The sequence below is a fragment of the Chaetodon trifascialis genome, chromosome 10 (genome assembly GCF_039877785.1).
Source record: "Chaetodon trifascialis isolate fChaTrf1 chromosome 10, fChaTrf1.hap1, whole genome shotgun sequence".
Taxonomy (NCBI): domain Eukaryota; kingdom Metazoa; phylum Chordata; class Actinopteri; order Chaetodontiformes; family Chaetodontidae; genus Chaetodon; species Chaetodon trifascialis.
Window position 1 is genome coordinate 4,003,999 of NC_092065.1, and position 12,304 is coordinate 4,016,302.

At 40.4% G+C, this 12,304-nt stretch overlaps 1 protein-coding gene across 2 annotated transcripts; it reads left to right on the forward strand.

Annotated features, from left to right (window-relative positions):
* Positions 1 to 59: 59 nt before the first annotated feature.
* On the forward strand, positions 60 to 10,725 carry alkbh3 (alkB homolog 3, alpha-ketoglutarate dependent dioxygenase). 2 transcript variants are annotated; one of them, XM_070972042.1, is made up of 10 exons: positions 60 to 174; positions 798 to 883; positions 1,104 to 1,216; positions 1,337 to 1,371; positions 1,512 to 1,580; positions 2,552 to 2,655; positions 4,701 to 4,789; positions 4,965 to 5,174; positions 5,686 to 5,784; positions 8,905 to 10,725. In XM_070972042.1, exons 2-10 carry the CDS (start codon positions 808 to 810, stop codon positions 9,028 to 9,030), a joined length of 921 nt encoding a protein of 306 aa, XP_070828143.1. In that variant the 5' UTR covers positions 60 to 174; positions 798 to 807; the 3' UTR covers positions 9,031 to 10,725. The 2 variants fall into 2 exon arrangements, with proteins under 2 accessions (XP_070828143.1, XP_070828144.1); XM_070972043.1 differs by having other exon boundaries at positions 72 to 174; positions 1,533 to 1,580; positions 8,905 to 10,542.
* Positions 10,726 to 12,304: the final 1,579 nt, after the last annotated feature.

The window sequence follows — 12,304 nt, forward strand, 5'->3', positions numbered from 1 at the left end:
TGTGTACCTTTGTACCTTACGAACTGGGCGGAACCTCTTTTCACATTTAAGTTGCAGTTAGGATTTGTTTTGTTGTAACACACTGTCCATGGCCGTTAAATGCAAGCTCGTCAAGCTCGTGTAGAGTTGTGTCTTTTCTGCAACCTGTTTTGTTGAGTTTTAGCAGCCTTTTTGGTAAGTCGTTTAAAGATCTATATCAATGTTAGTTAGTCCGGTATTTGTTTTAAATTCAGACCTTTCCAAAATGTTTATTAAAGTAACTTCAAGTTGTTTTAGCTAGCTTAGCTTAGAGGCGACATACGTAGCTAGCTAGTTCCTGCGTCAGTCAGGCTTGAAATACAACTCTTATACCATAATCAGTACCTAAATGATTAAATCGTTATGTTAGACCTTAATAGTACAGATTATGTTACAGAATAATGAATAGTAGTTATGACAAAAAGACCAACAATCACAAAAGACTACAAAATTAAAGCATTTCCACCAAATACTGAAGGCACTAGTACGCGAACGGACATGAAGAGCATGTACGATTATTTGCACAGTTCTCCCAATTTTGGATACCACTGTAGTCCTTGTCAGTGATAACTATACTGGCCTAGGAGGGGAAGACAGACATGTGCTGCCTCTGGGCAACAAATTCAATTAAGTAGGAAAAAAAGGCGGATAAGAATTTGTGCCATCATCATCATCATCATTTCATCATTTGTTGCCGTCATTTACTGTGAACCCATTAAGTGTGTTAGGGTCAGCACAAGTTATCAGTCGTGCTTTCTTCTTTCTCTTTTTAAATGCAGATGTGATGTGATGTCAGATAAGCGTCAGCGTGCCAGAGTCCAGGGTTCCTGGGCCAAACAACTGCCAAAACACTCCCGACAAACAGGTAACTTTAGGGGCAGTGTTTACTGTTGTCAGTGACTCCCTATGTCTGTTCCTCACTGAATGAGATCTCATTTATATGTTTACTTATTTATAGCCCTAGATGCTGATATAAACATTTTGCTTGTGTCTGGCTGAAATGCATAAACTTACATAAAACATTTTCTTAGTTCTATTAACCTGCCTGATATGCAGTAAATAGCTTCTTTTTTGTTTTTTACCAGGTGCAGTCTCAAACAACCAACAGCCAAAAAGTGCTAATCCAGCCACTGTTTCTTGGGGATGTGGGTCACAGAAAACACCCCAAACTACATTTGAGTTTAACCAGCCCACCAAGGTAGACAGTACACATAAGATATGAGCCTGCATTGAATACTGGGCTAAATCACTAGGTGTTTTACATTTTGTTAGGATGTTTTTTTAAGGACGTGCTTCCTCCTTCTGTTTTTCATTGCAGCCAGTCAGATATGCTCCCCCAGAGAAGGTGATTGAGTAAGTTGCACATTTCTTTCTTCCCTGGATTGACTTTTTCAGGGTTTTTTTTTTCATATTACATCTGTTTTGAATTTATTTCTATCTCTTATCTCATGATGTTTTGGCTTCTTATTTACTACCCATTGGTTGCCTGACAGACATCATTTTGCTCTGGACAGACAGGCAGGTGATTATGAGATCAGCCATGGACCTTCAGGAGTGTCCAGGTGAGTACGATGGTGTAACTGAGGGGGAATCATCATTCAGTGGAAAGTCTAGAGGAAAGAAAATTAAACCAAATGGAAAAGAGGAGAAAACAGTGACATGCCCCAAACCAAACCAGTGTATTTAAAGATGACAAACCTGTGATTGACTTTGAAGTCCACTAGATGGCACTCATCCCAAAGCAATGGCATAAATATCTCCCACCTGCTTATGTTACCCTCTAAGACTCATGGACGTGTGCCATATGGTTAATACACACTGAATATGTAGTAATGTGCTGTACATGTCCCTTGAGTAAGGGACAAACATCCAATTTCACTAGAAAAGGCATGTTGCTCTGTTGGTAGTGTTAAGTTTGGAATTTCCCCTTGCAGGATGAATAAAGACATATTGAATTGAAGTCTTAGCAGACCGCTTTGCACCCGAGTCTTAGCTCGATTTTGAGTGACATCCCATTGCTGACCTTACATCATGTGTACCATTTAAGCACAAAAGCGCAATACAGGGCTTCTTCAGAACTGCTTGTCGGTTGGCCGAATACTTTAAGAAACCCCTCCCCCTACACCTTTCTATCAGGTTCGTGGGACTATGTCCAACCATTTCTATAACTGTCCACCTTCCAGTGGAGTCATTTGGAACAACTGCAGACACTTTTGATTTCCAGCAGTTGGACAACACGTCTCACAAACTGGTTCTGATCGGCCATAAACCAACTCTTCACACTGGCAGCTTGCCAAATTGTTTTAGCTGGTTGTTTTGTCAGTTTAATCAAAAACTGTGGTGGGTAAACAACCAGCCACGATGCTGTTATACTGAAAGCCTGTAATATATGAGCTACATACTGTATGTATGCACCTTCCTTTTCTGGGTACTTAATCTGTGTGTGTGTGTGTGTGTGTGTGTGTGTGTGTGTGTGTGTGTGTGTGTGTGTGTGTGTGTGTGTGTGTGTGTCTGTTTCTTTCCATCTGTGCAGACTGCGGCTGCTGCCTGGGTTTCTTCCCTCAGAGGAGGCTGACTGGATGTTCAGTAAGCTGTTAGCAGAGCTTCCCTGGTCCCAGAAGACCAACTACAGACAGGGTGGGTATCAGGGGCTTAACAGAATAAGCAGTATGGAAGGGGTGAAATGTGAGCCTGTGACGCATACAGGAGCGTGAAAAGGGTTTCCCCACTGCAGCTGATTGGATGTTGGGTACATGTCTGTTCTAGTTTCATTGCAGTGCAGTGTTGAACAATTCCATCTTTGAGACATGTTTATGGAACATATGGACAGTATTTAGGGGGAGCACACCTTTGCCAAGGCTGCAAAATCCTCTAGATTTCGTATTTTAATAGAATAAGTTAGGACATTTTCAGTGTACATCTGGGTTTGCAAAGTCGTAGGTAATTGCTTGACACACATGCCTGGTTTCATTTAATTCAGGTTAATACAATATAGCAAAGCGAAAACTGCAGCCACTCTCTCCTCATACATGCATGAGTTGTGCAAAGGCTTTGTTTTGCAGGCTTTGTTTGGCATTTTCCTTTAAAAGGAGAGAATAACTCACACATTGTACTCAGACTATACACAGTGAGCCTGTTGAGCTGCAGCCAGACCTTGCCTCAGAATCGGCCTTTCTCTTAGCTGGCTCTTGTCCATCTTGTGTGTTATTCTGCAATAGCCCCACAGCAGACAAACAGCACGATAAAGACAAGTGACCAAGATGATTTCCAAACACAGTGCACAGCAGCAAATTGAGTAACCTCAATCCATCACTCCTCAGACTTTGTCAACAAAGTTCACTTAATGTTTGGGTTAAAGAGGAAGTAGTGGAAAAACGATGTTAACTCTTCACCAGTCACCTCTCTTACACCCCCTGTCATTTATCCTGTCTTGTTTTAAAACTCTCTTAACTCAGTTTTTTCCAACCATTGCTCAGGGCTCTAAATTGGATCCTGTGAGTGGGTTGTGGCTTTGTTAATCTTTCCCCCCCCGGTAGCATCTTTTTATGGAGAGAGCAAGGCTTTTGAAAGTTGATAAGTAGCTACACATATTTATAAGTATTAGTTTGAGAGTCTCTGAATAATTCAGCACTATAAAAAGCGATGGCTGTTTGAATAGTTTGTTTTGGTTTCACCGTGTTCTTGTACCAGAGGGCTGGCCAAAATACACTAATGACAGAGAATTGGTTCTTGGAAGAGATGTGGTTGTTCCCAGAGAAAGAGGGACACACCAGGACCAACAGTGGGAGACAGACGGAGAGAAACTGGATTAAGGTGTTGACCCTACCTGACATTACCTTCGGATAGAAATAGATTCTGGTGACGAAGCAGATGATTATTATACATTTGTGTTAATGCTGGAGAGGAATACATTAAGAACAAAACCGTGTCAGCTTTCTGCCCTACTTATCATTGTCATTTAGCAAAAAAGAGCCAGCTATGGAAACAGACTGGATCTATCCTCTCTAGAAGTAAAAAGTGCTGTGACCCAATAACTGATGCAATATAGAGATGGCGATGTGAGCTTTCCTGTCATGCAAACTGTCCACAGACCCTGGTCTCCATAAGGACACAGGTATTGAAAACCTGCAGGGATGGAGTTTTTGATGCTGAAAAGATACATTTTTGGTCGAAAACAGGCCCAAATATCACCTTGTTTCTTTCTCTCAAGTCCTTGTCATTTTTAACTTAACCATGAGACACTTGTATTTTGTAAAGATGCTTTCTTAATCATTTAACCTCTCTCTTTCTTCCAGTAATGATAAGATAAAATCTGATGTTACTTAAGTTTGACCAAAACGACGAAACATATGTTGGCTTTGGCTGGACTAGATTGACTAAAATGTTCTGTATTATCTGATGACAAAAAAAAAAACCTAATATGTCAACAGTTTTCACTGACTAACACTACTGAAATTCCTGAGTTCCTGTTTTCTTTGACTAGGATAAAACAGAGATGCCCAGACTTCAAGTCAACTATGAAAAACCGGATGATGTTGACTAAATATGATTAATCTAACACTTGAGAAAGGACTAAGACTAATATAAAAATAGCTGAGAAAATGAACACTAAATGTCCAGACCGTGGTCTCAGCTGGTTCCTCTGAGGTGAAGGTGTATTTGTTTGTGTGTGTGTGGTGCAGGTGAGGCATACGAGGAGCCCAGGCTGACGTGCTGGTATGGAGAACTTCCCTATACATACGCTTGGTCCACCATGGCTGCAAACCCACAGGTTAGAGAGAGCCGTTAACCTCCAAGCCACCAAGGCTTTGAAAGAAAGACGAGCACATTATCCACAGATTCATGCTAGATTCATCATCACCCCTCATCATGCGTTGTGTTTTGTCTGTTTTTTGCTGTTGCTTTCATTCTTTATACTTGCTCCATCTCTTCTTTTTTCCTCGTAGTGGCATCCATTGCTGGTAACCCTTCGCGAGGCGGTGGAGCAGCTGAGCGGATGCAGCTTCAATTCGCTGCTGTGTAATTTGTATCGGGACGGCCATGACAGCATCGGGTGGCACAGTGACGATGAGGCCTCGTTGGGTGCCGAGCCCACCATCGCCTCCCTCAGTCTGGGTGACACAAGAGTGTTCAGCCTCCGCAAGCAGCCTCCACTGGTCAGACGATGGAAGAAAACTTATAGATACAGCATAATAAATACGATGTTCACATCCTTCTTTGGTATATTGTGCCTCTGAACACTGAATATCTCGGTACTTAATAAAGTTGAACTGCTGTGTAAATCTTAATACAAAGAAGTAACTGTGGGTAGTGGAGAGCAGACCAGCAGAGAAGGTGAGGTAGTGACAAACTGGACACAAAGGGAAGGCTTCAGTGAGGTATTTAGACTTATCAGAGTATTTAGAGGACTGTGTGTAATTGTTGTCTGTCACTTCAAGTGTTAAAGTATACACTTCTTAGGAGGCAGGATTCATTAGTCAAGATGTAGACCAGTTTTATTTGCATTTAGTCTTGATTTGCAGGTGACTGAATGTGCCTTCAGCCCATTTTGAGGCCTTTTTCTTGAAATGTGTTTATTCATGTGCCAGGATATATTACCAAATGTGTGTGCGTGTGTTTTAAGGTGATGATACATGATGCCTTCCTCTCTTTGTGTTTCTGTATTAGGAGGAGAATGGTGACTACACTTATGTGGAGCGGATTCGAATTCCTTTGGGCCACGGGACACTTCTGCTGATGGCAGGAGCCACACAAGACGACTGGCAGGTAGGCTCCACCAATCAAGTGCAAGGGCCCATGCAACCAAAATGGAGATCAAAATCAGGTGGAAATGAAAAAGTCTTTGTTGTTACGTGATGGTTGTTTTTCACACTAGACTTCTCAGAGTTTGTCAGTCAAACAGCTTTATTGTACACCTCGTTCCTTGTGTTTTATGTTATGGTTACTATAAACTTCGGAGGGCTTCCTCTGTTTATACCAAACAACACCAACAAACTTATATATTTTATCCAAACATAAATCGCATACTGGCCTTGGCAGAAAATACAGTCCAGTACCTTAAACCACATGCTTAGAAACCAGCAGCTGAATTTTATCACCCACAAGCATAGAATAATGTAACTGAAATGTAAAATATCTGTTTTAAGGCTATTTAAGGCCAAATGTTTTATCTAAGGTTATGATATACACTATTTACTGGCAAAATGAAGGAAACACTCCTATAAACAGTGACAACAGCAACAATTCTGTTAAGTTTGTTAATTTAAAAGTGCCCAATTTAAAAAAGAAATGTAACAGAAACACTTGTAAGATGTCCTTAACGATGTGAAAAAGAGAAACCATGACACAAACAATTACCTCAGTTAACGTCTGACATTTACAGTAAATAGACTCCCTGCTCTGTTCGTGTGTGTGCATGTGTGTTTTGTGTGCATTTGTGAGTGTGTAATTGCTTCAGACTCATCACGTGAGGAGATAGACCTGTGTTGAAGGCACTTGGTTCAGGCAGCGAGGATGAATGGAGTGACCTGGAGAGAACAGCAGAGATTCAGCATAATGACAGTAATTTGTCTTTCAATCAGGAGTGACGGCCTGGTTTATACAAGTGGATGAAAGAGGATGAATAGTGCGAGTGTGCCACTGGAATATTTTATATTACATTAGTTTGAATTTAATGATGACTAAATGTTTTCAGCCTTTGGAAAAGTAGTTGAAAGCTCCACTTCTGTCTAAAATAGGTCATGCTATTTAGCTTTACTCTTTTCCAAAAGGAAGGATCGCACCGACCCATGTTCGGTTTTATTCTAAATTATAAAATTATAACTAATGAGAGAGGTGGCAGATATGAATGATTTGAGACTGTAATGCAGTGATGATGACAACAGACTGATTCTGCAGATGATGTTCAACGATTGTCATCTGATCATGCATTTTTAAGTTGTTGAATTCAGATTTGTTCTAATAATTATTATTGGCAAAGGATATAATAAAGTGGGGGGGTTATTTGTACGTTTTATGAGTATGTGACAAATGAATAAGTGTGATCTAATGATATGAATATAAAACAATGGCCCATAAAAGTAGCCTTGTGGAGCTCCATATGCTGTTTGTTCTTTTGGTGATGAGCATCATTGCATTATATACTGACTCAGACATATTAACTGAACATGAACACTTGTGAAAATTGTATAATCACTGGTGTTAGTTCACAAAATCCTTAAAATCGTTGTTGCTTTGTTGCCTTGGTTTTCTGTCACAGCACCACAATAGCAAATGGTCTTTACTGTCTTGTCAGATTAATGTGTAACATCAAATTCACTTGAAATCAACATGTTTTTAGATCAGTACTGCTAGAAAGACATCATAGTTTTGACTTTTTGTATTTTATTCAGTGCTTAAGCTTTAACAGCCTGGCTGGTCACACTGAAAAGAGAGTGAAAATTAAAAGGAGTGAGAGAAAAATACAGGAGATGGGAAGAAAAGAGGGAGAACTGCAGAGACAGAGAGAGAGGTTTGAGCTTAAAAGAAGGTCACAGGTGTTTTATGGCGACACCTCCCTGCGTATCTCAACAAAAGTTTCATCTCTCCTTTAAAGATCTTGCCAGAGAAAGAAGATCACACCATCCATTAATTCTCTCTGTGTCACTGCAGACATAGTTCGCCTAATAAAACCTCCTGGCTCAGTTTGAGAGACTTGGAAGTGCTAAATATTTAACTAAACCTGTCAATCCTGAATCCCGCTGAAGTGCTTCATTTGTTTGAAAAAGGATACGGGCTTATTTCTGCCTGTTCCGGACTCTTCCTTTTGCCACTACTGTGTAAAAGCAAACTTTTCACCTCCTTTTGAGATGTAGGTGAGGGAGGAGTGTGTGTGTGTGTGTGTGTGTGTGTGTGTGTGTGTGTGTGTGTGTGTGTGTGTGTGTGTGTGTGTGTGTGTGTGTGTGTGTGTGTGTGTGTGTGTGTGTGTGTGTGTGTGTGTGTGTGTGTGCGTGTGCGTGCGTGCGTGAACTCGATGGAGAAACATGAGAAACACTTTGCATCTGTGCTGCTCCAGGACACATTTAAGCACTGTTTGACTTGACCTTTACCCCACATATTATAACCATTATTCTCATATTTGTTTGTTTTCTAATCTCAGGTGCATGCCTTTGTGAGTCTGCAGTTTTGACCAATAAAAATAGCTTCCTCTATCTTTTTACTTTACTTTTGTATATTCTCCCTTTGCATTCAAAGGGAGAATCTTTCAGATCTTTCAGATCACTGCGATCGTCTGCTGCTGGGTTATTGGAGGTTCCCAGCAACAGCCGACAGGAAATCAGGGATGCAGCATTTGTCAACTACGCCCCAAAGCTACCTGTGGATATCAGGGGAACCAGCGAGCTAAATTTTTTTCGTTGAAAGATAAAAACCTAGCTCTTCAATTAACAAGCTTTCTATGCCTATTTTTCTTTTCGTTTGATGTTTTTTGATATGAAGCACTTGATGCATGTAATTTCTTTGTTGTAAAGCACTTTTGTGCAGCTTTTTTTTGTATGAAAGGTGCTTAGAATCTATATTTAAATCTCTACATTTATTTATTTTTTTTATCTTTTGTCTGGTAAAGGACAGCCTGTACCTGCTGTCACATTCTAATCCCTGGATAAGAAATGCTAGTTTGATGACTATAGAACCAAAGCCCAAAATATATTACAGATATGTACAGATATATTGTCTCATGTCAGCCTCATGTTTTTGATAAGAAAAGCTAATGTCCAGCATCGTTCTTCAGTCTTAGACCAAAGCTCAAAGCCCCTACCTCATAACTTCATAGAAATCTTTACCAGCAGGTAAAGTATTTGACATGTAAATGTAAAATACATCTTTTATCTGTCTCTCCATCTCCACCAGCATCAAGTGGCTAAAGAGTACCATGACCGAGGCCCACGCATCAACCTGACCTTCAGAAACATCCACGCAGAGCCAGAGGGCTACAGGCCGGGGACCAAGCTGCGATTCACAGCCAAGCAACCGTAAACTCCCCTTTAGAGGCAGGTACTAACAGTGAAGGAGGAAACTGTCAGGTGTTCAGGTACTGCGTTTCAAACATGGATCCACACAGCGCGAGGTCTGAAGGATGGAGTGTGAACAAGACTTAGTGACAGGGCCAGCAGTGTGTGAACGTTACCGTCTTTCTCAGTGAGGTTTGCAAGCAGTGCAAGACCAACAAGTCTTGCGAACACATCACTAAGTTACAGGCCACAGTATGAATAACAGCGTCTTCCATCTTAAACCGAAACTTTAAACCCAAATCCATCTGTCGCATAAACGAGCCATAATAACACCGCAGTCGTGACCACTGGTGATTGTCAGATATCATCTGGTATATTATCAGATGCTCTGGTTGCCAGCACTTGCTTTGTACTGGGAAGCTCCCAGGTGGAAATGTCAGACATGATATAAACAGGTAGCATGTCCAAAGCAATATATTTGCCCTGGTGAGGCACTTAGATTGAAGCTTTTGTTTATTTTTGTGTTGCTTTGCCAAACATTTTGACCCATGTGACACGCCATGAAAAGTGTCTTCATGAAAGAGCGTTGCTGTGCGGCAAGTTGCCGTCGATGTGACTTCTGGTGAAATACCCTGAAATGTAAATGATTTCCTACCTTGTTAAACTTCGGGAGCTTTTCGGAGAAAACATAGTTGCTTCTAAAAGGGAAGGAACAAGTAAAGTGGCCCCTTAGGTCCATTACAGCTCCATCAGGACTGGAATATGTTAATCGTCAAGATTGGTCTGACAAGTCCCTAAAAGAAGTTATTCAGGTTTTTTAAAACATCTGATATGTTATGAACCAGAAAAGTCCATTTAAGACGTGCCTGGATGTGCGTTTGATGAATGCTGAAGACAAGGAAACAGGAAAGCACTGTGCAAGCAACAGCAAACCATGCAAATTACCTGCACACCCACTGTGCAAGTGTGTTTTTGATTGTCTGAAACTTATGTTTTTGTTTATATGAAATGACTGAAGGTACGTTGAGTAAATATTTAGTGGTAAATCAGATGGTTAGAAGCCTGAATGATCCCTCTCCGCCTTATATGTTGTAGTTTTGGACGCCAGTGAGCCCTCATGTCCTTTACCGATGTCACTGAGAGCTTGCCAAAGAGTTAGCTGCTGTTTCAATATGAATACTAGTTCTAAATTATCCTTTCTTTGGTAAATACATAAATGGAGAAAAGTGTTTCATCGTTGTAGAAATGTACAGAAGACATCATACAATGCAAACTAAATCAAGAAGGCCATGCAACTGACAACTGAGAGATGAATCAAAACAGATCAAACAAAAACAAATGATCAAACTAACCATTTTTATGGACAAATTACTTCTTATTCCAACATGACACTGACATCTACAACTGTGTGAATTTCAGAAAGTGCATGTCTTAAGAGGGAATTCACAAGACTTTTACTGCCCACATGATGAACACTAAACAGATACAAGAGGTGTACTTGATTGCTGTAGTTTTGAAATAAAGAATTACTTCTCTGAATTCTATTGTTTCCTATGTTCCAGCAAAGATGTTTGCCATTTAGACAGAATATACCTTATTATTTATACAACATTTTATATGGGGCAGGCAGGTTCAAACAGAATACCATTTTGTAAAAGGAAGTTTGTCATGAAAATATACTTCATCTGTGCATAATGTTGGCAAAATAAATGGAAGAGTGAAATGTTCTGTCCAGAATCCCTGGGACGAGAGACATTATGCAATCACTGTTGTAATTATACTCAAAGGTGTGATAAGGTTGTTTAATGGGCAACAGTTCAAGATCATTTCATGTTGTGGTTTTATTCAAATTGTGTGTTACAGTGCAGTCAGGAAGGATTACAACAGTTATTTTTTTGTTCATTTGCTGTCTGGACTAACACATATACAAGGCAACCAAGTCATTACCTCAATCCCACTGATTCACTGTTTTCCATTTTAGGGGTTTTTGACTTCAGTTGGGTCTTAAGCAAGTGAAGATCAAGATGGCACATCTTGTACAGTATCAAGAGGAAAGATATAAAAAAAAGTGTTGCTGTCCATGTAGTCTGTCTTGGCATTTTCTGAGATAATACAGCAAATAGTTTCACAGACAGTTTTGGGAACATACAGACTAATAACAGTTTTTTTGCAGATTCAGTCAAGCGTCAAGACACTGAGCCCACTCTTCCGCGTGATTCCTGCTGATATGTTATTTAGGCATTAGTGCACTAGCCATGTACTATCAGCTTACTGGTGCAAGTCCAATCATACCAATCACCCTCGACATAGTCTATGAATAGTTGTTTCAGTCATACGGATTGCTCCAATCTGAGGTTTTTTCGCAGAAAACGATGTTGTGGTAAATACTTAAATAGGCCGGACTCCCTCTGAAATAGGAATATTCTTTCCATATTGAAGCTTCAATGTAACAGATGTATGTTACTGTCCCTCAGAAAAGAAGAGCTGGCCGGACTGCAATTCCAATAAAGATAGTTTTCATGGGAGTTTTAATAGCCAAGACTGGCACCAAAAGCTTTACAAGAGCAAAGAAAGGCAGATGAAGTCAGGTGGAATAAAGGCTGAAGATGATTCCATGATGATATAATCAGCTTGTCGTACCACTCCCCTACCAGTCAGTTGAACTGATGAAGCCTCTTGGATGAGTGGCGAAATGTCTTCAATTCTACAGTTACAGTGTGGTGCATACATTGATTTTAACGTACTGCAGCTGCCCTAATATGAAAGAAAAGTTTTGACTGAAAATTACATTTGAAAAGGTTGAAAGAGTATCATCTTTCACTTGAACACAACCCCTTTACAAAATCTAATATTGTATTCAAATCCAGATGCTTGCATGCTCGTCACCTCTGAATTCATGGAACCACGGTTACATCCAAATTCCTGTTGCAGTGTTGACACCGGCTGCATGATGGTTCTTGTTTCACATGCATGGCCCAAAGCGTATTTTTTACCATCTGGCATGGACGGCTGTGACAGTCTCCACCTTCACTGATGGCCAGGAAGGTGGTTCAGAGGTATATTTGTTTGATCTGCTAGCTTAGCTTTAGCAAATAATTACTGTTGCGATGAACACTGCAGACTGCGGCCAGGATCAGTGGATAGTGTCCTGAAGTCATGACATATGCAGTATGCACTGCAAACTCAAAAAAGTGGATTTATGGTTAAGTTACTCTTTAAGTTAAGGCCACCAAGGTGTTCAGTCCAAACTAAACACCACTTGACACTGACAAGACACTGTAAACTCTGCAGCCTTTACT